General features: G+C 43.0%; 2 protein-coding genes and 1 long non-coding RNA gene across 3 annotated transcripts in view; 2 read left to right on the plus strand and 1 right to left on the minus strand.

The window, feature by feature from the left end:
* Nucleotides 1-22,900, minus strand: part of LOC139537579 (protein turtle homolog B-like) — a 222,736-nt gene extending 199,836 nt beyond the window's left edge. The window contains exon 1 of the mRNA XM_071339056.1: nt 22,473-22,900. Within this exon, the coding sequence (XP_071195157.1) occupies nt 22,473-22,536 (64 nt within the window). The 5' untranslated portion in view covers nt 22,537-22,900. The remainder of the gene's footprint in view (nt 1-22,472) is intronic.
* On the plus strand, nt 9,398-13,129 carry LOC139537581 (myb/SANT-like DNA-binding domain-containing protein 4). The gene is made up of 11 exons (XM_071339057.1): nt 9,398-9,776; nt 10,080-10,150; nt 10,238-10,414; nt 10,500-10,561; nt 10,644-10,730; nt 10,818-10,859; nt 10,928-11,101; nt 11,181-11,216; nt 11,315-11,869; nt 12,151-12,262; nt 12,357-13,129. Exons 1-8 carry the CDS (start codon nt 9,619-9,621, stop codon nt 11,214-11,216), a joined length of 807 nt encoding a protein of 268 aa, XP_071195158.1. The 5' UTR covers nt 9,398-9,618; the 3' UTR covers nt 11,315-11,869; nt 12,151-12,262; nt 12,357-13,129.
* A 40-nt stretch (nt 22,901-22,940) lies between the features above and the next one.
* LOC139537582 (uncharacterized) overlaps nt 22,941-26,030 on the plus strand; it is a 97,638-nt gene continuing 94,548 nt past the window's right edge. The window contains exon 1 of the long non-coding RNA XR_011667566.1: nt 22,941-23,174. This is a non-coding gene — a long non-coding RNA (uncharacterized lncRNA). The remainder of the gene's footprint in view (nt 23,175-26,030) is intronic.

The following is a 26,030-nucleotide window of genomic DNA, read 5'->3' on the forward strand; positions in this document are numbered from 1 at the left end:
AGGATGCGAGGGGCTGATCCATCAGCCATGAGCTTCTGGGAGTGACAGAGAGCGCCTGGAGTGCGTCACGGCTGGTGACAGCAGCCTGGGCTGGGAACAACTGATGATGTTATTGTGTACTCTCACTCTCACTTGGCACATGGACCAGAGGAGGCCCTGCATTCAACTACTGGGCCCATCTACAGCACGGAAGAGAGATCAAGATGGATAGGTGGAGGGTGAGGTGGGGGGATGGATGGATGAAAGTTGCCGACATACTGTAGTATAGATCAGTTTCTAGAGAATGACAGGAAGATGTGCATCACTCACTGCACACATCAATTCAGACTAATATATATGCATCATGCACTGCAAGGTGCATCTATTCAAGAGATACTCTACTACTGCTTCTATACTGTAGTATCTCATACGCCAATGGAGAACCAGTCTTATTCTACGATGTCCGGTCAAATACACCACTATGGAGCACACTCCATAGTGTCCCTTTTTGGAATACAGAACCGCGTCTAATTCAATCCAGACTGTCTATGAGAGTGAATTGGAGGGCTCCGGGTCTTTGCCGAGGGTAGGAGGCGAGCTAATTTCTCGGGCTGAGTGCAGTGCAGCGGGGCTGGGCCATGGTATCTCATGGCCTGGGTCCCATGAATGTTTGATGGGGCTGGAGGAGGCGGCACGGAGGAAGCTGACTGCGCTGCATCAGTGGCCAGCTGTAAGATGAGACGGGGAGAAAGTGTGCCAGCCCGGGGGGTTGGGGGGCTAAGGAAGAGGCACAGCACTGTGCACACAAACGTTCTGCGTATGGGAAGACACGGTGCCAAAACGCCCTGTGCAAGCTACACACCACACAAACACACAGATATACACACTGGCAGAGATACTGTACAGTGCAACATGCACATACAGTTGAAGTCGGAAGTTTACATACACCTTAGCTAAAAACATTTAAACTCAGTTTTTCACAATTCCTGACATTTAATCCAAGTAAAAATGACCTGCTTTAGGTCAGTTAGGATCACCACTTTGTTTTAAGAATGTGAAATGTCAGAATAATAGTAGAGAGAATGATTTATTTCAGCTTTTATTTCTTTCATCACATTCCCAGTGGGTCAGAAGTTTACATGCACTCAATTAGTATTTGGTAGCATTGCCTTTAAATTGTTAAACTTGGGTCAAACGTTTCCGGTAGCCTTCCACAAGCTTCCCACAATAAGTTGGGTGAATTTTGGCCCATTCCTCCTGACAGAGCTGGTGTAACTGAGTCAGGTTTGTAGGCCTCCTTGCTCGCACACGCTTTTTCAGTTCTGCCCACACATTTTCTACAAGATTGAGGTCAGGGCTTTGTGATGGCCACTCCAATACCTTGACTTTGTTGTCCTTAAGCCATTTTGCCACAACTTTGGAAGTATGCTTGGGATAATTGTTCATTGGGAAGACCCATTTGTGACCAAGCTCTAACTTCCTGACTGATGTCTTGAGATGTTGCTTCAATATAATTTTCCTCCCTCATGATGCAATCTATTTTGTGAACTGCACCAGTCCCTCCTGCAGCAAAGCACCCCCACAACATGATGCTGCCACCCCCGTGCTTCACGGTTGGGATGGTGTTCTTCAGCTTGCAAGCATCCCCCTTTTCCCTCCAAACATAACAATGGTCATTATGGCCAAACAGTTTCTCCAAAAAGTACGATCTTTGTCCCCATGTGCAGTTGCAAACCGTAGTCTGGCATTTTTATGGCGGTTTTGGAGCAGTGGCGTCTTCTTGCTGAGCGGCGTTTCATGTTATGTCGATATAGGACTCGTTTAACTGTGGATATAGATACTTTTGTACCTGTTTCCTCCAGCATCTTCACAAGGTCCTTTGCTGTTGTTCTGGGATTGATTCGCACTTTTCGCCCAAAGTACTTTCGTCTCTAAGAAACCAAACGCGTCTCCTTCCTGAGCGGTATGACGGCTGCGTGGTTCCATGGTGTTTATACTTGCATACTATTGTTTATACAGATGAACATGGTACCTTCAGGCGTTTGGAAATTGCTCCCAAGGATGAACCAGATTTGCGGAGGTCTACATTTGTCTGAGGTCTTGGCTGATTTCTTTTGATTTTCCCATGATGTCAAGCAAAGAGGTACTGAGTTTGAAGGTAGGCCTTGAAATACATCCACAGGTACACCTCCAATTGACTCAAATTATGTAAATTAGCCTATCAGAAGCTTCTAAAGCCATGACATCATTTTCAGGAATTTTCCAAACTGTTTAAAGGCACAGTCAACTTGGTGTATGTAAACTTCTGACCCACTGCAATTGTGATACAGTGAATTATAAGTGATATAATCTGTCTGTAAACAATTGTTGGGAAAAATTACTTGTGTCATGCACATAGTGGGGCAAAAAAGTATTTAGTCAGCCACCAATTGTGCAAGTTCTCCCACTTAAAAAGATGAGGCCTGTAATCATCATAGGGTACACTTCAACTATGAAAGACAAAATGAGAATTTTTTTCTCTCCAGAAAATCACATTGTAGGATTTTTTATGAATTTATTTGCAAATTATAGTGGAAAATAAGTATTTGGTCAATAACAAAAGTTTCTCAATACTTTGTTATATACCCTTTGTTGGCAATGACAGAGGTCAAACGTTTTCTGTAAGTCTTCACAAGGTTTTCACACACTGTTGCTGGTATTTTGGCCCATTCCTCCATGCAGATCTCCTCTAGAGCAGTGATGTTTTGGGGCTGTTGCTGGGCAACACGGACTTTCAACTCCCTCCAAAGATTTTCTATGGGGTTGAGATCTGGAGACTGGCTAGGCCACTCCAGGACCTTGAAATGCTTCTTACGAAGCCACTCCTTCGTTGCCCGGGCGGTGTGTTTGGGATCATTGTCATGCTGAAAGACCAAGCCACGTTTCATCTTCAATGCCCTTGCTGATGGAAGGAGGTTTTCACTCAAAATCTCACGATACATGGCCCCATTCATTCTTTCCTTTACACGGATCGGTCGTCCTGGTCCCTTTGCAGAAAAACAGCCCCAAAGCATGATGTTTCCACCTCCCATGCTTCACAGTAGGTATGGTGTTCTTTGGATGCAACTCAGTATTCTTTGTCCTCCAAACACGACGAGTTGAGTTTTTACCAAAAAGTTATATTTTGGTTTCATCTGACCATATGACATTATCCCAATCTTCATCTAGATCATCCAAATGCTCTCTAGCAAACTTCAGACGGGCCTGGACATGTACTGGCTTAAGCAGGGGGACACGTCTGGCACTGCAGGATTTGAGTCCCTGGCGGCGTAGTGTGTTACTGATGGTAGGCTTTGTTACTTTGGTCCCAGCTCTCTGCAGGTCATTCACTAGGTCCCCCCGTGTGGTTCTGGGATTTTTGCTCACCGTTCTTGTGATCATTTTGACCCCACGGGGTGAGATCTTGCGTGGAGCCCCAGATCGAGGGAGATTATCAGTGGTCTTGTATGTCTTCCATTTCCTAATAATTGCTCCCACAGTTGATTTCTTCAAACCAAGCTGCTTACCTATTGCAGATTCAGTCTTCCCAGCCTGGTGCAGGTCTACAATTTTGTTTCTGGAGTCCTTTGACAGCTCTTTGGTCTTGGCCATAGTGGAGTTTGGAGTGTGACTGTTTGAGGTTGTGGACAGGTGTCTTTTATACTGATAACAAGTTCAAACAGGTGTCATTAATACAGGTAACGAGTGGGGGACAGAGGAGCCTCTTAAAGAAGAAGTTACAGGTCTGAGAGCCAGAAATCTTGCTTGTTTGTAGGTGACCAAATACATATGACAACTGACAACCCGGGATTCCTCAGAGAGAAAAAGGGCTTGAGACAGGCAGTAGCCTCCAGCTTCTGTCAACCTCTGAAAGAAGGACACCATGTATCGAGCAGAAAACCTTCTGCCTCCCACTGACAAGGACAGCATTGAGGAGATTCGCACTTCAGAGTCACAGTCTGGAGTGTTGAATGACGATAATAATAATGACAATGTTGTGCCTGAAGTTGGATAAGGCTTATGTGATCCCCAACCTGTGTGGGATCAAATCCTGGGCTCCACCGGTGTTTACACTATGTTCCCTCTATTTGTCTCCCAGCTCCTTCTGTCTACCAGCTCCTTCTGTCTCCCAGTTCCTTGTCTCCCAGTTCCTTGTCTCCCAGTTCCTTGTCTCCCAGTTCCTTGTCTCCCAGTTCCTTGTCTCCCAGCTCATTTCTGTCTAGGCTATCAATAAAACTGAAAAAAATATAAACAAAATATATATATACAGTACCAGTCAAAAGTTTGGACACACCTACTCATTCAAGACTATGAAATCACATATGGAATCATGTTATATATATATATATGTTATATTTGAGATTTTTCAAAGTAGCCACCCTTTGCCTTGATGACAGCTTTGCAAACTCTTGGCATTCTCTTAACCAGCTTCATGAGGTAGTCACCAGGAATTGATTTCAATTAACAGGTGTGCCTTGTTAAAAGTAAATTTGTGGAATATCTTTCGTTCTTAATGCATTTGAGCCAATCAGTTGTGTTGTGACAAGGTAGGGGTGGTATACAGAAGGTAGCCCTATTTGGTAAAATACCAAGTCCATATTATGGCAAGAACAGCTCAAACAAGCAAATGGAAATGACAGTCCATCATTACTTTAAGACATGAAGGTCAGTCAATCCGGAAAATTTCAAGAACTTTTAAAGTTTCTTCAAATGCAGTCGCAAAAACCATCAAACGCTATGATGAAACTGGGTCTCATGAGGACCGCCACAGGAAAGGAAGACCCAGAGTTACCTCTGCTGCAGACACCAATAAGAAGATACTTTCTTGGGCCAAGAAACACGAGCAATGACATTAGAGCAATGGACATTAGACCGGTAGAAATCTGTCCTTTGGTCTGATGAGTCCAAATTTCAGATTTTTGGTTCCAAACGCTGTGTCTTTGTGAGACTCAGAGTAGGTGAACTGATGGTCTCCGCATGTGTGAAGCATGAAGCACTTTTTTGGTTACTACATGATTCCATATGTGTTGTTTCATAGTTTTGAATTCTTCACTATTATTCTACAATGTAGAAAATAGTACAAATAAATAAAAACCCTTGAATGAGTAGTGTGTCCAAACTTTTGACTGGTACTGTATATATATTTATTTTAAATTATTATTGTTTCTAAACCCCCCTGTCCATAGACCAGTACCATAGTTCTGTGGGACGTTTCAGACTGGTCTATCAGATAGTGTAGTTAAAGTACATCAATAATCACTTCTCAAGTATTAGTTTAAATTCAAAAGGTCACCAATGGCAGAACACCAAAGCCCACTAGCCCCTGATATAATTTTTTGGGGGAGAGACGACACTGGCCTAAGATCAACAGGTGTCTAATTGTAATGTGAAACAAAGCTCCCTCCAACATCAATATATTGGCACAGGTTTGTGCACAGACAGGACATCGCAAGGTGTTTCTAAAATAGGATTGCCACGGAATGCAGTTCTGTTCTACCGCACTTCCCAATTTTGTTACCACCACAACCAAAGCCCGGAGCAAACAGGCCAATTAGGTAGTGAACACTAGCGTGGAATTCTAATCATGGGCCCTCAAACTGCGGGCATGGAGGATAAGATGTCTTAATCTTCTTATTCTGCGTGTGGACAGCTGCCGCAGAGTAGGCCCAAGCTGCCAGATAACCCCGGGCTAGGGGTAGTGGTGGTGCTTGGCTGCACATACTCCCAAAAACAGGTAGTATAGTGTGTGGGACTCAGTGTACAGTATGATGGCGAGTAATACATGCTCCTGGATATAGGCGTGGCCGCTGCCAAAGAGGTGTAGATTACAGGCAATTAGTGGGCCGCCATGCTTGGGGACCTGTGTTTCTGTATTTGCCGCAAATGCCAGCCTCTGCAAAATTCAAATGGAGGCTTGGAGTTGTGAGGCTTTTCATTGCATTGATGCATATGAACCCTCACTCATAAACTCTAATACACACACACACTCACAAAGGTGCATGCACGCAAGACAAACAAATATACAACAGTCACCCCTCAGCACACAGACCTATGTACCCACTTCTGCACATACCGACACATATACACGCATGTCATATGCACACACTAACAGAAACACATTGGGTGCACACACTGAGGCGTCACATTCTCGCAATCCCGGGGGTGTATGCTCCTCATCCTATACGGCAGATCATTGACAAAGAACTTGGCTGAGGGACAGACAATCAGACTACAGAGAACTAGGCTTTCAACTTCTGGACAAACATTTCAGCTATATTTAAATTTTAGTCATTTAGCAGATGCTCTTATCCAGAGTGACTTACATGAACAATTAGGGTTAAGTAACTTGCTCAAGGGCACATCAAGAGATTTTTCAACTATTCTGCTCAAGGATTTGAACCAGATGCCTTTCGGTTACTGGCCCAACGCTCTTAATCATTAGGCCGTTGCTATATGATGTACAGCTCCATTACCTCCAATACTTTAGCCTTAATCAGCAAATGGGTCTAATTCATCCCAGCTGTTCCTGCCAGGTAATATTAATAATTTTCACCAGCCCTTTTACTGGGGTCTAGCACTGATCAATGGCATATTGAAATTAATGTAACATATTGGAATGAATGTCAAATTAAAATGCATATAAACTGTAATGTATGCCATAAAACATTGCAATACAGAAGACTGTGATGAAACTGATTTGATCTCTGATGGAGAACATCACAACATTTTAATCCATGCACTTCTGACACTCAATTACTGGGTACTGGGTAGGCAAACGATTGTCACTTCGGTCCATGGCACCAACAGAGAATTAATCAATGATCACCTATGTGAAATCGACAACAGCGCTCTAAAATCCACGGACCCTGGCAGGGCCTGGCTGTTATATTATATGTTGTACTCCTAATACATAGTCCCCACTGTAGAATCCCTCTCTGCTGGAGTGATCTCAAACAAACACAGTCATAGAGGAGCGTTACCTTACCAACCTGGCCCTCCATGGGGGCCCTGGTGCCCTGGGTAGTGACCTCATAGTTTAAATTAGTTCAAAGGCATCACTGCAGCACAGGCAAGATGGCCAACCACCAGCGCATGGCGTTTCACAACCCACATCAAGCTTGTCTCCATCAAGACAGGGCAGTTCAGCAGGTGTGTGGAGAGTACTCACATCATCAACAGCCAAGCAGTCAATGAACTGAAAAGCCATGAAAGACGCTTAGTTCAAACAGGGCGTGGGACTTCTCACCCTTGAAAAAGCCAAAGCCTTTGCCACAACAATTAATATTCTGGACAATATGCCTGATCTGTATTCTCCCTTTGCAGCCTTTGGCCCAAGTGATTAAAAGCTCGGACGGCTTAAATGTGACTGAACTGCGACAATAGGAGATGTTTCGCAAACATATGAGAGCGCAAATGCTCCTCTAAACAAACACACTTTCAGTCGACTGCGAGTCAGGTAATAGGCCTGTACTGTAGCAACTGCGGCTCCAAGTCCAATCCCACCGCAGGTTTCTGTGGGCCATGGAGTGGGCCTGTTGATGCATATTAGGACAAGTATAGCATTAACATGCCAATCAATGGCTCCCAACTATCAACTCCTGTCTCCATCCTTCATGAGATCAGTACACGGGGCCAAGAGACTACCCGCCCGTCTCCCTCCACACAAAAACATCAGCGCACACAGACTCCTCTACTCCACCTTCCCTCCTGGCTGATACATAATTTAAGGCATGCAGGAAGTTACAAGGTGAGGAAGTCCTTTTCCCTGTACAGACTTGAGCTTTTCCCAAAACACTTAAGCGGTGGGGCGTCAAACACTTGAGCACATGCACGCATGCATGAAGCCACTAATCTGCCAGACTAAAAGTTAAATGTGGATTCCTATCTTCTTTTGCTGTAGAAAGCCATTGTTTGAAGTGCAATATATTTTTAAGAAATTGAATGCCACAGCTTTGTCCTTTTAGACACAATACACTTGCTTGACTTTGAGGCACTTTGACAAGTTGCCCTAGCACCCCTGTCTGCATAAGACATCTTCCAACAAGGCAATAGCTAATCATATAAATCATACTAACTACATGAAACACTGAGACAGGGTTACCTTATCGATCAATTAGCAATTTTCTACTCCAAATGGTTAGACGTCCAGCAGACATGGAGAGGGGAAACAGACAGGTAAAATAGTGTGTGTTATCCACCACTGCAACATGAATAAAACAGCAATTTACTATGTTGCAAATGTGAACTGGGTGGTTTTCAGTGTTGACAAGACTGAAATAATAACATACTGACCTTACTACTACACTAAAGCTCTGTGGAGTAGAATCGTGCATAATTGAAGATGTTCCACAAGGCTCCGACCCATCTTTATCTGGAGCATCTTTCACCAGTACTCTCTAGCATCAGTTGGTCCAGAAGGCACCTCAACCATAGAAACTGGTGTCTCTCAGTGACCCAAAATGGAGTCTGGATCCCAGGGGGCTTAGGACCCGAGGCAATCTTTCGTATTCCAAATATCAGCTGATTGATGTCTGAAGGTTGGTGACTTTTATGGAGCACATCATTTGCCCTGGGCGAGAGGGGAGGCTGCTACTGTACTTCCCATCAAGCTCAAACAGGGTGAAGGACTTCCTTTAGCGGGACATGGACTCTATCGAAAGCATATTATCATGCTAACAAGCATGAACTAGAGGAAAGATGAAAAGTAGCTTTATGTGTTACTGCTCTATGCTCTACCAAATTCCTTAAGCATCTTTTTAAGAACAATTTCAAGAAAATATTTATAAGCAGTGACCCACATCTCTCCATAACTGACTTCTATCTCATACTGGTTAACTACTCACCAGAAAATACATCCCATTAGATGCATAGTAGCATAATAAAGAATCATGTGCAAAAATATCTCTACAAAAAGGTATTGAAGAACCTATGAACCTTTGCAGGTTCAAATACTGGCCAAGTGTAACGCTCGTCCTCCTCCTCATCTGAGGAGGAGCAAGGATCGGACCAAAATGCAGCGTATTGTGAAGACATAATCTCGTTTATTTAAACGAAGACAAAAAACACTTGAACAAACTACAAAATAACAAACGACGTGAACAGACCTGAACTTGAGAACAAAAACACATGAACGACCGAACAGGAAGGAACACACGAACGAAACAGTCCCGTGTGGTACAAACACTGACACAGGAACAATCACCCACAAACAAACAGTGAGAACAGCCTACCTTAATATGGTTCTCAATCAGAGGAAACGTAAAACACCTGCCCCTGATTGAGAACCATATCAGGCTAATTGAAAATGAACCCAACATAGAAACACATAACATAGAATGCCCACCCAGCTCACGTCCTGACCAACTAAACAAAGACAAAACAAAGGAAATAAGGTCAGGGGCCTGTTGCACAAAAGTAGAATTAAGACATCCGGGATAAATGACTCAGCTGAGCTCAATGAAGCCAAAACATGTGCGTCCAGGCTTAATTGGTTGCACAAAGACCAAGCCAGGATGAGCAGACACGGATTAATTAAGCCAGGTGAAACCAATCCTGGATAGGTGCGCGCTCACGGCTCACTCAAATAGACCCCGCCACAGATCACAGATTAACTGATTTACCATGGCAACTAGAGCCGCGTACTTTTCCCCGTCGGAAGCACAAATCCTCATGGAGGCATACGAGGAGGTAAAAGATATAATTAAGAAGAAAGGCAACACCGCCACAGTGATAAAGCAAAGAGAAAAAGCGTGGCAAAGTATTGCAGACCGCCTGAATGCGTAAGTAGTGCACAATTACACACTCACCGCTCCGCTGAAACATCACAATTACAATTCAAATATTTAATTCACATCTCCAAAAATGCAGTTGTACTGTAATTATGAAATGGTTACATTTTTAATTGAAATGCACTGCAGATATGAGTGAAATTGTGTAAAGTAACTCCATCACACTGTATAAAGCTATGATACATTTTTTGATATTTTTACTGAAAACAAGACAAAAATACCAAGTAATTTTTTGCAGTGTGACTCCATTAAATGTGTGTGTGTGTGTGTGTGTGTGTGTGTGTGTGTGTGTAGATTAAACATGAACGGGCCAAAGCGGACATGGCAGCAGGTCAAAATCAAATACAAGAACATTCTGCAGAATGGTATGGTCCCTGACTAATATTTAACAAAGCACAAGCATATATTGTACCCAGAAGGTGCCTGCTCACACATTGTCTGTACTGTTTTAGCAGTGAAAAAGAATACCCACAGACAAGGCACGGGTGGTGGGTCACCAAAGGCTGACCTTACCCCAGCAGAGGACATGGCCTTGGAGCTAAATAAAGGCAGGCCCGTCTTAGAGGGGATCCCTGGGGGGAAAGAGACGAGCATAGGTTCCTCCCAAGATGCCACCCGCTTCATTCAAGGTATGTCCTTCCATCTCTACATGGGATACAACCACATTCATATTGAATCAATTTGGACTGTCTGACTTTACCTATTGCCTTGCAGTGTCTGGCAGCACTGTGTTCCTGTTAGAGCCACCAGCACAAGCACCAGACGATGCTGATCCAGTGAGTACTCCATCAAAGGCATACTGTAGGCCTGGCATGTCTTGTCTACTAGCTTCAATATGAATCCGATTAAATGTGATAGGGTGAAGGCCCCAGTGCAGCAGCAACAGCACATGATGGAGACGATGATGAGGAGGAGACCATCTCTCTGGATTCCAGAAGGCATGAGGTATCATGTTAAGACTGTGAAAGTACTATTTACTCTACAATGGTGAGGAGTCCTCATCAAAATCAAAAAATCTAATTTCTTTTACAGGACCCAGATGCTATACAGTGGGAAAACCAGCCTGGCAACATAGTGCGTATTAATAAAAGGACACCACATCCTGCCAAATTCCAGCTGCGCTAATTGTATTGTGTTCACAGAGCTCACAAGCTATCAGAAAGTTGTATGGCAACCACCTCCGGCGCCAAATAGAACTGGCAGACATAGACATTCAGTACAAGAAGAAAAAGATGGAAAATCTTGCACTGGAGTCCGAAATAAAAAAGAGGACAATTAGGAAACTGGACCTTGAAATAAAAAAACTTGAGAGGGAGGTGAGATATGCCTTCAATGTACACTGTATGCTAACTGTAACACAAATGTATTATTCATTATTTTTCTTTCCTCCCCCAGCTCCAAGAAGATGACACAGCTCAAAATAAAAATTAGGTATATTCTCGTAAAGTCAAGTGAGCCATGACATATGAGCTCTTATTGTGAGCACACAGGACGGTGGCATCTTTCTAAGGTTTTTTTTATTTTCCCAGCAATCAGTACAACCAAGTCATCGTTATAAGGCATCGCCCTCTTTTGCCCACCCCCCCAGCACCAGGTGTGGCCACTAGCCTATATGAAGGCCCAAAATTGTGTGTTCCTTTCTGCTCTGACAATGGCATGCCCATTCGTGCGAGATGTGGTGGATGAAGAAGCACTTGTGCTGAGGAGAGCCTTCAGGCGAGAAAGGGTCTTCAGGGACCGGTTGGACCCACTGGCCTTCCCTGATGACCATCTATATGAAAGATACAGGTTTTCTGCAGATGGCATCAGGTATCTATGCAGACTACTGGGTCCCAGGATTAAGCACCGCACTGCACGGAGCCATGCACTGAGTGTGGAGCAAATGGTTTGTGTGGCCTTGCGCTTTTTTGCTAGTGGAGCCTTCCTGTACTCAGTGGGGGATGCAGAACAGCTGAACAAGGCCACAATTTGCCGCACAATAAGGAGTGTGTGTCTGGCTATCAAAGCATTAGCAGATGTCTTCATCTCCTTCCCTGGCCACAGAAGACTCTGTGACATCAAAGAGGAGTTCTATAGGATTGCAGGTAAGAGGATCTACAAATTACAGGACAACTGTTAACACATAGTAGGATACTCATTACTTTGTGTGACAGGTTTCCCCAATGTCATTGGTGTAGTGGACTGCACACACATAAGGATAAAAGCCCCCTCAGGTGCCCATGAGGCCGATTTTGTGAATAGGAAATCCTTTCACAGCATTAATGTTCAGGTGAACATAACTTTTTGATATTGTCCATTGACGAACACTCTGCATTGCCAGTGATGTGCATTGATTGGTGTAATATTCCTCATCTTATGATTTCAGATGGTCTGCAATGCTGACTGTGTGATCAGCAATGTTGTGGCAAAATGGCCTGGCTCAGTCCATGACTCCAGAATCTTTCGGGCCTCTGAAATCTATCAGTGCCTATCACAAGGTAAGCCACACAACCCCTATTTATAACCATCATGGCTGTGTCAAGAATATCACTGTGTTTATGAGGTAGTAATGATGAGATTTTGTGTTGACAGGTGAATTCTCTGGTGTGTTGCTGGGAGACAGGGGGTATGGCTGCCAGCCTTTTCTCCTGACACCTTTCACAGACCCCCAGGAAGCACAGCAGGCCTACAACCATGCCCATGCCAGGACCAGGGCCAGAGTTGAAATGACCTTTGGCCTCCTGAAGGCACGCTTTCACTGCCTTCACAAATTAAGGGTCAGCCCTGTTAGGGCATGTGATATTACTGTGGCTTGTGCTGTCCTCCACAATGTGGCCTGCCTGAGGAAGGAGAGGGCCCCCAGAGTGCCACCAGCCATGGACTGGGACAATCCGTCAATCTTCCCTGATGACGACAGTGGTCGGCTGCTGAGGGACCAATATGTGTTGAATTATTTTAGTTAGTATGTGTGCTTTCAATTTTGGTTAAATATGTCCTGCGGTGGCAGAGGAATTTGGGTTTTTTTGGGTTCGTTTTTTGACGAATTTGGCCTCTTATGATGTTTGTGCGGTATACTGTGTGTAATACAAGGCTGCAGGGAGGCTACTGCATCCATTCATTTGTCTGTTCAGTTGATGTGTATGGATTTGTCCTGCATTTATTTTAGTGTGCAGACATGCAGGGTGTGTTATATACAGACCTTTGAATGTGTATGTATCATTTTGTATAATATGCTTGGATTCTGTGCTTTCCATCTTGTAGAGTCACTGTGACTTCAGTTTCGAAAGGAGCTGATGGTTTACCTGCTTTGTTTTGTCCTTATTCAATAAAGGAACATAATGTTACACATTGTGTTTTTATATTCATATGGAATGTGTATTTGTTTATATGACAGAGTACTAGGGCCACACTGAAGAAAAAGGATAAAGTCATAAATTTATGAGGCTGGTTCTTTCTGCAGAAAAGCTACATATTGTTTTTACAGTTTTGATACTTATGACAATGTGATACTTAATATTCTGGCACATCAGCATGTCTTTGTTTATGAAACCATACTGAAGTACAATTTCACGAAATGCCCCACATCTGTCATTTTAACAACTGTCCTCCTTTAAAACAACTGGTTACAATATTATGACTTGTGTTTTTTTCCCCTCTGTGGCCCTAATATTCTATCATTTTATATATAGCCTTATAGTCTATGGGAAACTGTAAATTATCTAATGATAGCAACATCATCTAAAAATCATTTTTTATCCAAAATCATTGAAATTAATGATCACAAACGTTTAAATAATAACAGTGGGTCTAGTTATATGTGATAACAATGTATAGTGAGCAGTGAAATAACTATTGGTTTCCATTTGTGGTGACTGCTGACTGACATTAGGGATGAGATTAAATAGATCCTGGAATTTAGCCTGGTCTGGAGCAGGCTAGCTCCACAGAATAAATCTCCATGGTAATTTATACCATAACATATCCTCCTGCCCCCTATCCATCTTTAGTGCAACCGGATTACGGATCAATTGAGCCAGGATCACCAAGATATCCTGGCTTAATCCCTTATCCTAGTTTTGTGCAACAGGCCCCAGGAACGTGACGCCAAGGTCTCACTCTTCGAGAGCTACTTCTAAGTACGACCTCCAAGCCAGAGCCCGGTTTCCCAAAAGCATTTTCTACACTTTTGATATTATTTTCAATAGTCCACTGTTGATACAGTCCTAAAATGTTTTGGATGTCAGCAGTCAAGTTTTCAAGATATTGGACTTTAAAGAAACAAAGTGTCACCGGCCACATCATAATACCAATAAGTTGAGCATCATTTGATGCATTTTGCATCATCATGATGATGTGGCCAGTTTCCCTTTATGGCCAAGTTCCTTGTTAGAACCTTCGTAGGAGCAGCGTTGAGTTGTTTCCAAAAACCATTGTTGCAAAGCTGGAACTGTTTAGGATTAATTGGGGAGAACGGGCTTGTGGTAATGGCTGGAACCGAGCGAATCGAATCGAAACCATGTGTTTGATACAATTCCACTCATTCCGCTCCAGCCATGACCACAAGCCCGTTCTCCCCAATTAAGGTGCCACCAACATCCTGTATTTGGAACTCGGTAGTACGGAAAGAGTCTTGGTAGTCTTCAACTATAAGGTGTTGTTTTAAGCTCTCCTAGCTGTGCTTTTGAGGAATTAGAGCAAGCACAGATGTTTTGTTTGGAACACAACACTGCATCCCCACCATCACACAATTACTGTTGTTTTCACACAATCCAAAAACAGCCCATTACAAATCACAATCTGGGTCAGGTGGGCATCATTTGAAAGATTGTTCTATTGCCAACCTGACTAGCTAAGTTATAAAATACGACCTTACAGTGTTAGGCTTTCATAAGGCAATTCAGAGAAACAGATCATAATTTTAGTGTGCATAGAAAGGAGTCATGATTGCATTCAGGTGCGTGTTCACCGACAAATGTTCTTCACAATAGACAAACATCGTCTCATTGTGTTCAGAACAACCCAGGATATTTTGGCATTTCTTCTTGTAACTGTACATCAAACATAGTCAACATAAACGTTAACACTGTATATGACATAAGTTTTATGACATGGAAATGTGAAGTGCACATTTGGGCTCACTGGATGTTTCTCAAAATTTAGAAAATAGTACAAATAAAGAAAAACCCTGGAATGAGTAGGTGTGTCCAAACTTTTGAGGCCATCAAGATGTTTTGGCTCGAGAAATTGCCGATACTACAATGCAACAAATACATTGATCATCTCAACAAGGTTTTACCCGTGGTCGTGGAGCTGGGTGGAAGTGCAACTAAAATGTAGTTTAAATGATATATCTGTGAGAATATCCAAGGGGCTTTTATATAATTCAAAATTAATAATAATAATAATAATAATAGCTTATTTAGATGATTTCGTTTTCAAATAACGTAAAATGAGCGAGAAAAAGGTCCTTCTTGAACATGGGTTGACACATTGTTACTAAATTGTAAATAAAGCCAGTTTGTTAATTAGAATGATTTATTTCTGTTTTTAGAGGGAGAGAAACCAAAAACCTACAGTCATCTCACAAGTCTTCCAGTCGAGGCCGGCACAGGTATTGAACCAGCATCTGTAGCAACACAGCTTGCACTGCTATGCAGTGTCTAAGACTCTTGCGCCACCTAGGCGCTGTACAACGTGACTGGTCGGGAGTGGGCTACAGTACTACAGTAAGATCAAAATAATCCTTACAAAATAAAATAATAAAAACCTTAGTGTAACAATTTTCAGTTTCTATTTAGGTTTATGTCGCCCATTCATTATCAGTTAGAGACACAGTAGGACCCAAAAGCATAATCAGTGCTCTAACTCCCCCTTACGCTGGTCTGGAGAAATGAACTGGTGACGCAGGGTACCATATTAAACAAAAAATGACCTCTAAGTACCGCAGCATAAATCGCAAACCCTTTAGTGGAGCAACCACTGTCGTATGAAATACAACATACGCTATGTGATTTGTTGTGTGTATGTGGAACACCAAGTGACCATGTCACTTGAATATCCATGTCATGATTAAAACCTGTCAGCAGTGTTAGAATGCCCTAAATGCACACACCTTACACACACACACATATGGACACATCATACATGCAAACACAAATTCACTCTAACTAGCTGGATTTCCATCCAATTTATGACCGATTTTCATGCGATATTCTAAAATACGCATAAAAACAATATGTGCATTTTCCCACCAGAGGTGTTGCCATAAAATTGACTTGTTAAAAGTCTGTGCGTGATGACGTAGTGCACATAAAAATAAGTTCCGCAGTTCAATTCCCATGTACCGATCGATACAAGTTAAATGGGGTTCCATCGCATTTTCAACTCTACTGATGGTTTTGTCACAAAAAAAGTTGCATCATACAGCGATTGTGCCCACTCTGGTCTTGGTACATGCGCTCTAGCCAACAGCTCACAGATACAGTGCGGCTAGCCTACAACATGATGAGATTATTATGAACAAAAGAGCAAGATTATTTGTATTTGTCATACAGCAGCCAAGTACCATGTCATCAGAATAAGACCCTTGTTATTTATTGGAAAAGAGCAATTGATTAATTTTGGAGGTATTTGACCCGGTTGTGCTCGAAACATGAATACTTAAATACATTTTAACAATCTGACATAATTATTTATAATTATTATTTCTCAATTCAATAGTGTTCGAACAAAACAAGTAAATTAAGTAAATCTGTCATAATAATTTCATGTAAATATTACCTGTTTCCATTATGTGTAACTACTGTCCAAATGTAATTACTGTCCAATAAACTGCATGCTTTCCCGAGTCATAGTGGGAGGACCACACACTGTGACTATTATCACATGACCCCAAGTTTACTTCGATATGATGGTTATATAAATATTTGCACATAAAGGCATTTCCACCACCATTTCTTGCATAATGAATTTTACCGACACAAAAAGATCCCACCATGTCGAACGAACCATATTATCTGTCTGCATTTATAAAATTGTACCGATCTCACACACACACATACACACCTAATACTGAACCTTCACAATGAAATCGATTGCTTTAAATTGGTTGTCTCAGCATTCCTATTTGTGGTTAATTAGTAACTAGTCTTAAGGTTTCTGTGAGGTCATCAACAGTTGCCGACTCTCTCCAATCTCCTCTTTTGCAATGTGTAAACATACCACTGAAGTATTCTTTTTTGCAATGGCCCTGTGAGGCAGTAAAAGTATTAGGAACTGAAATCTCTAACGTTATGCCTTTAACTAAATCTCTTCCTGTGTGTTTACACTCTTTACCCTCCCCGGTCCGCACACACGCAAGACATATAGCCCACTCATGCAAGCACAAATACATACACAGACACACACGCACACACACCTGAGAAACGATCCTGGGGGGCAAGTGATGTTCCAACCCGCCCCTTGACCCAACACAACCTGGCCACTCTGTACCTGTGCCATGTGCATTATGGTCAAGCACCAGAGTGGCATTTAACTCACAGCTTAGTCATAATCAGTTTTACGGGGGAGAGCGCCATCCTGTTAGTGGGCATATGCTCATATCATGGTTAAAGACTCACTATTCCCTCAGGGGGCTATGTGGGGGATGTAACAAGTGGAGTGTGGATACTAGCAGACGATTGCCATGCACCCCTCCAGGCCGCCATTAACAACACTCTCCATGCTCCCACGCCCCCCCACTCTGCCATCCCATATTGCTTAGAGCCAGCCAACTTAAATGGTGGGGGGGGGGTGTTGAGTTTGTGTGGAGAGCTAGGGAAATAGGCAGAAGGAGGGACAGACAGACAGAGGAAGCGAGTGAGGCAGAGAGGAGAATTTAGAGAAAGCACCTGACCAAAGAACGGGGAGAAATGGAGGGTGTGTGTGTGATTGTGGGGGGGTTGGAAAGAGGATGCACATACAGAGAGAGGAGCAGACAGAAAGACAGTAGATGAGACTTAAGACGGGGAGAGAGTAACAGATTAGCGGGGGGGCAGAAAGAGAGAACTTGTGTCCAGGGTTATCGCTGGCCAGAGTCGAGGGTGGCGTTTGACAGCTGACAGCTTGAGATGGCAGCGTTCGGGCAGAAGAACGTAGTACAGCCAGCTTCTGCTGGTGTATGTGTGTATGTGAGTGTGTACAGCTCTAGAGCTCAATGACTGTCTGTCTGTAACGCTGAGACGGGGAACATATTTTTTTTATTTCACCTTTATTTAACCAGGTAGGCTAGTTGAGAACAAGTTCTCATTTGCAACTGCGACCTGGCCAAGATAAAGCATAGCAGTGTGAACAGACAACACAGAGTTACACATGGAGTAAACAATAAACAAGTCAATAACATGGTAGAAAAAAGAGAATCTATATACAATGTGTGCAAAAGGCATGAGGTAGGCAATAAATCGAATAATTACAATTTAGCAGATTAACACTGGAGTGATAAATCATCAGATGAACATGTGCAAGAAGAGATACTGGTGTGCAAAAGAGCAGAAAAGTAAATAAATAAAAGCAGTATGGGGGGTGAGGTAGGTAAATTGGGTGGGTAGTTTACAGATGGACTATGTACAGCTGCAGCGATCGGTTAGCTGCTCGGATAGCAGATTTTTAAAGTTGTTGAGGGAGATAAAAGTCTCCAACTTCAGAGATTTTTGCAATTCGTTCCAGTCGCAGGCAGCAGAGAACTGGAAGGAAAGGCGTCCAAATGAGGTTTTAGCTTTAGGGATGATCAGTGAGATACACCTGCTGGAGCGCGTGCTGCGGGTGGGTGTAGCCATCGTGACCAGTGAACTGAGATAAGGCGGCACTTTACCTAGCATAGCCTTGTAGATGACCTGGAGCCAGTGGGTCTGACGACGAACATGTAGCGAGGGCCAGCCGACTAGGGCATACAGGTCGCAGTGGTGGGTCGTATAAGGTACTTTAGTAACAAAACGAATGGCACTGTGATAAACTGCATCCAGTTTGCTGAGTAGAGTGTTGGAAGCTATTTTGTAGATGACATCGCCGAAGTCGAGGATCGGTAGGATAGTCAATTTTACTAGGGTAAGTTTGGCGGCGTGAGTGAAGGAGGCTTTGTTGCGGAATAGAAAGCCGATTCTTGATTTGATTTTGGATTGGAGATGTTTGATATGAGTCTGGAATGAGAGTTTGCAGTCTAGCCAGACACCTAGGTACTTATAGATGTCCACATATTCTAGGTCGGAACCGTCCAGGGTGGTGATGCTAGTCGGGCGTGCGGGTGCAGGCAGCGAACGGTTGAAAAGCATGCATTTGGTTTTACTAGCGTTTAAGAGCAGTTGGAGGCCACGGAAGGAGTGTTGTATGGCATTGAAGCTCGTTTGGAGGTTAGATAGCACAGTGTCCAAGGAAGGGCCGGAAGTATATAGAATGGTGTCGTCTGCGTAGAGGTGGATCAGGGAATCGCCCGCAGCAAGAGCAACATCATTGATGTATACAGAGAAAAGAGTCGGCCCGAGAATTGAACCCTGTGGTACCCCCATAGAGACTGCCAGAGGACCGGACAACATGCCCTCCGATTTGACACACTGAACTCTGTCTGCAAAGTAGTTGGTGAACCAGGCAAGGCAGTCATTAGAAAAACCGAGGCTACTGAGTCTGCCGATAAGAATATGGTGATTGACAGAGTCGAAAGCCTTGGCCAGGTCGATGAAGACGGCTGCACAGTAATGTCTTTTATCGATGGCGGTTATGATGTCGTTTAGTACCTTGAGCGTGGCTGAGGTGCACCCGTGACCGGCTCGGAAACCGGATTGCACAGCGGAGAAGGTACGGTGGGATTCGAGATGGTCAGTGATCTGTTTGTTGACTTGGCTTTCGAAGACCTTAGATAGGCAGGGCAGGATGGATATAGGTCTGTAACAGTTTGGGTCCAGGGTGTCTCCCCCTTTGAAGAGGGGGATGACCGCGGCAGCTTTCCAATCCTTGGGGATCTCAGATGATACGAAGGAGAGGTTGAACAGGCTGGTAATAGGGGGTGCGACAATGGCGGCGGACAGTTTCAGAAATAGGGGGTCCAGATTGTCAAGCCCAGCTGATTTGTATGGGTCCAGGTTTTCCAGCTCTTTCAGAACATCTGCTATCTGGATTTGGGTAAAGGAGAAGCTGGGGAGGCTTGGGCGAGTAGCAGCGGGGGGGGCGGGGCTGTTGGCCAAGGTTGGAGTCGCCAGGAGGAAGGCATGGCCAGCCATTGAGAAATGCTTGTTGAAGTCTTCGATTATCACGGATTTATCGGTGGTGACCGTGTTACCTAGCCTCAGTGCAGTGGGCAGCTGGGAGGAGGTGCTCTTGTTCTCCATGGACTTTACAGTATCCCAGAACTTTTTGGAGTTAGAGCTACAGGATGCGAATTTCTGCTTGAAAAAGCTGGCCTTTGCTTTCCTGACTGACTGCGTGTATTGGTTCCTGACTTCCCTGAACAGTTGCATATCGCGGGGGCTCTTCGATGTTATTGCAGTTCGCCACAGGATGTTTTTGTGCTGGTCGAGGGCAGTCAGGTCTGGAGTGAACCAAGGGCTATATCTGTTCTTGGTTCTGCATTTTTTGAACGGAGCATGCTTGTCTAATATGGTGAGGAAGTAACATTTAAAGAATGACCAGGCATCCTCAACTGACGGGATGAGGTCAATATCCTTCCAGGGTACCCGGGCCAGGTCGATTAGAAAGGCCTGCTCGCAGAAGTGTTTTAGGGAGCGTTTGACAGTGATGAGGGGTGGTCGTTTGACCGCGGACCCGTGGCGGATACAGGCAATGAGGCAGTGATCGCTGAGATCTTGATTGAAGACAGCAGAGGTGTATTTGGAGGGCAGGTTGGTCAGGATAATGTCTATTAGGGTGCCCATGTTTACGGATTTAGGGTTGTACCTGGTGGGTTCCTTGATGATTTGTGTGAGATTGAGGGCATCAAGCTTGGATTGTAGGACTGCCGGGGTGTTAAGCATATCCCAGTTTAGGTCACCTAACAGAACAAACTCTGAAGCTAGATGGGGAGCGATCAATTCACAGATGGTGTCCAGGGCACAGCTGGGAGCTGAGGGGGGTCGGTAGCAGGCGGCAACAGTGAGAGACTTATTTCTGGAGAGATTAATTTTTAAAATTAGAAGTTCGAACTGTTTGGGCATAGACCTGGAAAGTATGACAGAACTTTGCAGGCTATCTCTGCAGTAGATTGCAACTCCTCCCCCTTTGGCAGTTCTATCTTGACGGAAAGTGTTATAGTTGGGTATGGAAATCTCAGAATTTTTGGTGGCCTTCCTAAGCCAGGATTCGGACACGGCAAGGACATCAGGATTGGCAGAGTGTGCTAAAGCGGTGAGTAAGGCAAACTTAGGGAGGAGGCTTCTGATGTTGACATGCATGAGGCCAAGGCTTTTTCGATCGCAGAAGTCAACAAATGTTCCAATATGTAGAGGAGCGCATGAGCGGCAGAGCAAGGTGACAGACAGTCAGTCCTCAGTCGCCCAGAGGCATATGACACCAGCAGCACAGCGTCACTCACTGTACTGTCCTCGTCTTCTTGGCAATGACAACCATTTGCTGCCTGCCTGGCTGATACTGCATTGAATGGGACTACATGTGAGAGGAAGATATACTACTATTGTAATGAATGCTGTAGGCTACGTGTAACTATTATCTACACAGCAGCAAAGGCTAACTATCAAAGTAAACTCGACCTCTTGATTATCAATCCAAAAATGAACTGTCAACTATCAATGGATATATGCAGTATAAACTTAATTGAGCATGTTTGACCATACTTCAACATACTGTACAATGTACCATGTTGCAGCAATTTGATAATATCAAAATTCCCTCCACCCAGTGGACAAATATGGAAGTACTGGGCTAATTAAGTCCATATATGAGACCGGTATATTGGGATGAAAATGTATACATCACTTTACCTGTATTGGCAAGACATTATGTATCACCATAGTTGGTAGCACAAACATACAAGTAGGTCTGCATTTTGCGATGAAGGAAGTTAAAAGGAAACTCTACAGGACGGGTGTTTTAGAATTTACAACACCACTAAGAATTTTGGATGCGTTTTTAAACATACAAAAAGCAATAGACCAGTCAATATGCTTACTGTAGCTTACAACACTATTGAGAATCAGGATGGTGCTTTGCATGCGCCTCTGCAGCTACCTAAAGAGGGTTAATCAAATTTCTAGCAGCATGACAATCCATGCCCAAACCATATTATTAGATATATTAGTGATATATATCATGATTAGTGCTGTTAATTTCTTATTATCCACCCCCATTATCCTAATTTAGATACCGGAGATGGAGTGGCTATTCATAATTAAATGAATTTGTATTACTTTTCCTCCTAATTTGTGCTCGTCTCATCATTCAACCAAACGTAACATATCATACCTAATGGAGTGTCTTGGATTTACATACAGAATAATAGTAAATACTCTGAGACCAGGTTGCAACATGACACTTCGAAACAGGTGCAAGCACTTCAAACACATTGAATATCCAATTTAATCATCTCAATTTGCGTACTTCTGTTTATTACTTGTTGACAACATTTACGACAGGCAAACAACCAACATTCTGAAAGCCATATACCCTTTTAAACATATCCACAATAAAACTTGATCAGCAAGCAGTATAAAATATTGCACTTCAACTCACCTTGAGCTGCCGTTCCTCGGGTGCTGAATACACTTGCTATCAAAGTGGCCACATACCAAATCATAGTACTATTACCAACCAGAAAGAAACCTCATCATATCTCAAAGTGTCCCTTGCAATAAACCTTTCATTGCGGAGCCCCCAGGTCAATAAACGCGCTATCTGCTGCTGTTGATATCATTTTAATCATGCCCTGCACCATACTGCTGACTTTTTCACCGGCGCTTTCCTTCTCTCTATCCCTCCCCTGCACTCCTTTCGCATCCTCTCTCGCTGAGACAGAGCACCTGCAACACTGAGGGGAGAGCAGACCGGGCTAGATAGCAAATCTAACATGAAACCAAGCCTGACAATTTAGCTATTAGATCCGCCTCCGCATTATTTTTATTGGTGAGTGTGGGAGGGTTTGGGGCGTGGATTGGTTTCTCCACTGTCGCTCTGGAGACACTACCAGAATACCAGACGAGCCCTGTTTCAAGGTGAGTTGGAGCGTGAAGTTGTACAAGAGCCGCAGAATCATGCGCAATAACAGTGATAGAGGAACTTGCATATTCGATCCAGGACCTATCTAAAACATAATTGCACTCACTAACACGAGCGGAGAGTTAGGATTCCAAATATGTCTTCCATCTTCATGGGACTTGATGCAAAAACAATGAGGCGACTTGCAAGTGCAAACTGCGCGCGCCTACACTCTTGACGGTGAGCGGTCCACCGTGCTACTTTATCTTACACTAATCGTTTATTGACACAGACTTTAATTAAAATATGTTCTACTGATTCATGGCGTTCGGGAATATTGGATTACTTCCTACATGGAACTATAAATGAATCATTGCCATCAACCGAAACGCAACATGCGTCATTCTGACATAGCCCTGAGTAGAGCTACACCAACGTCCAACGATACTGCCCATAAATCGGTGAAGAACACATCTCGATAGTTTATCTCATGTTTTCTGAGGATAGTTCCCCTTTCCATAGGTCAAATTGTCATTGCTTGCCCACAACTATTCTGTATCTCAACCGCAGAGAATAGTTTTTCTAATAGTTAGCCCACCAGTCGTAGGCTATTACACTTTTGTAATACGTTATTAACCATTGGTGTAATTACAACATTATTTGATGAGCTTTTTATTGTGTTGTGTGTACTATACCATATGATTGGTTAATGTCCTATGTAGGCTGTTCTAAAGGCTTTATGAATGCATATCTAGCCGAATGTGTTACCAGTGTGGACAGAATATTTCAGAGGTACATTATATTAGTGTAGCCTACATGCAGAACACACTTTGAAACGTAAACCCGTGCCAATTAATCTGGAGTAATGAGCTTTTTTTTTTTACTCGTGAGGGTTTAAATACCATCATAAGAGCTTTAAATAATATATGTTTAGTCCAGTGGATTTGATTTTAAACCACATAATATACAATTTATAAACTATTGGGAGAAGATATTAGTATTAAAAGTGTTAAAACAATAAGTAGGGAAGTAATTTGTGTATGATTTGCAAAGTAGCACTATGCAAACAACAGTAAATCCTTCAGTTGTAATTATGGACACTTTCTTCCATAAGCTAGTAGGCCTAGTACAGTGGGAATGGTTTGCTATTTCAGACGTTTTTAATGGAAGCATTGGTGGACTGCCAATGCTTTCTGACCCGCAATTATGCCAGCCTCTATATGACATTTTACAGCTGGGCAGCACTCAGGTTGACACTTATCCAAGATGCACTGTATCTCTCATCTTCAATGTTTATTTCTACGTGCTGGGCCCAATAATTATTTTGCATCAAAATGGGGATCTTGGACAAATAAAGTTTAATGCATGACAATATATTATTTTTTATTGCCCTACAAAACTACAGCCCTTTCAACTAAGTGACAAAACAAAATATTTTACCTAATCAATGTAAACGTGTCATTATGTAAAATTTACTCTTGCACACTGTTAGCATAACATGATTGATTGTACAGTATAAAGCCATTTAACAAGCTCTGAACTTTTAAAGGAATGATTAATATTCTGCTGGTTGCCTAATGATACAACCCACTATCACAAATTATCATGCAATAGACAAATTACTTATGAAAATTCGTGACAGACACATTTTTTGTGTCCACCACACAAATGTGTATACAGTGCATTTCAATCACAGATTAACCTAACGTAGGATGCGTAAAAGAAACGCCTGAAACTAGATCCCCTACATGTTGATGGCAAAAATAAAAACTGTAGGGGGAGGTTCTCTTCTGCACTGTTCAACCAATCCAGTAAATGTGGAGGAGGATTTAGGATGGATTTTCTTTTTGTTAATGTCTAAAAGTGAAAGTCGCATCATAGGCTCTCTTTACATTTCCCCAGAAAACCGTAACATCCAGTTGTTGGGGACTGGGCAGTGGTTAATCACAGATAAAGGTAGTAGGTTACTTAAGACAAAAATGATAGAATCAAGGTTGGTCAGGGAGGATGGGTGGATGTATAATGCGAAGGTCTAGCAACCCAAACATTGCATGTTTGAATCACATGATGGACCAGTTTAGCATTTGTGCTAATAACTTTGCAACTTCTTATTACTTTTTAACTACTTAGCTAACATGTAATCGTAACGGGTATGAAATGGCAAGCTCGTTAGCAGTGCACACTAGTAATGTTTCAATCGGTGACATCACTCGATCTGAGACTTTGAAGTAGTTGTTTCCCTTGCTCTGCAAGGGCTGCAGCTTTTGTGGAGCGATAGGTGAGAGGCAGTTGTTGATGTGTTCAGAGGATCCCTGGTTGGGGCAAGGAGAGGGAAGGAAGCAGTACTGTTACATAAATTAGCCCTAACCTTAACCCTTTAATACTTAGCTAGCATGTTACCTAAACGTAACCCCTAACCTTAACCCCTAGCCTAGCTAATGTTAGCCACCAAGCTAACCTAGCTAGCTAACATTAGCCAAACCAAATTGGAATCGTTATGAAGAAAATCACATCCTGGACACGAATGAGTTATGAAGAAAATCATGTGGTGGACACGAAAAAATTTACTTTTTCCTTTGCCTCTCACGAATTTTGAATAAGTAATGTGTCTTTTTCATGATAATCTGTGATAGTGTAATAATCTACAGTCAGGGCCGGAGTTATGGGCGGGCCTTAGGGGGCCTGGCCCGCCCTATTGCACTTCCTTGCCTGTCCAAATAAAACATTGAAATATTGATAATTTATTTGATCAACATGCGCGCCGACAAAAAGACACATCAATCTCAGAGAAAGCGTCCGAGCGAGCGAAACAGTGCCCCTCTGTCTCAGTATGTGTAGACCAGGGATGGGCATCTTTGATGGGGGTGGGGGCCACAAAAAAATCTGAATTTTTGAGAGTCTGCAGTTGCTTCCCCGGGAGAATTTTATTTGTTTGTTTTATAGTTAATTTTGTGCAATTCTACCAATTTTTCCATGGGGTTATAGAAAATGTTGCTGTTTTAAAGCTAGTTTGCTGCAATTCTACACATTTTGCAATGGGGCAGAGAGAAGATTTAGTAATTTCATAATTTCATTTTTATAATCCCCCCCCAAAAA

Source organism: Salvelinus alpinus, chromosome 13 (assembly GCF_045679555.1).
Source record: "Salvelinus alpinus chromosome 13, SLU_Salpinus.1, whole genome shotgun sequence".
NCBI lineage: Eukaryota > Metazoa > Chordata > Actinopteri > Salmoniformes > Salmonidae > Salvelinus > Salvelinus alpinus.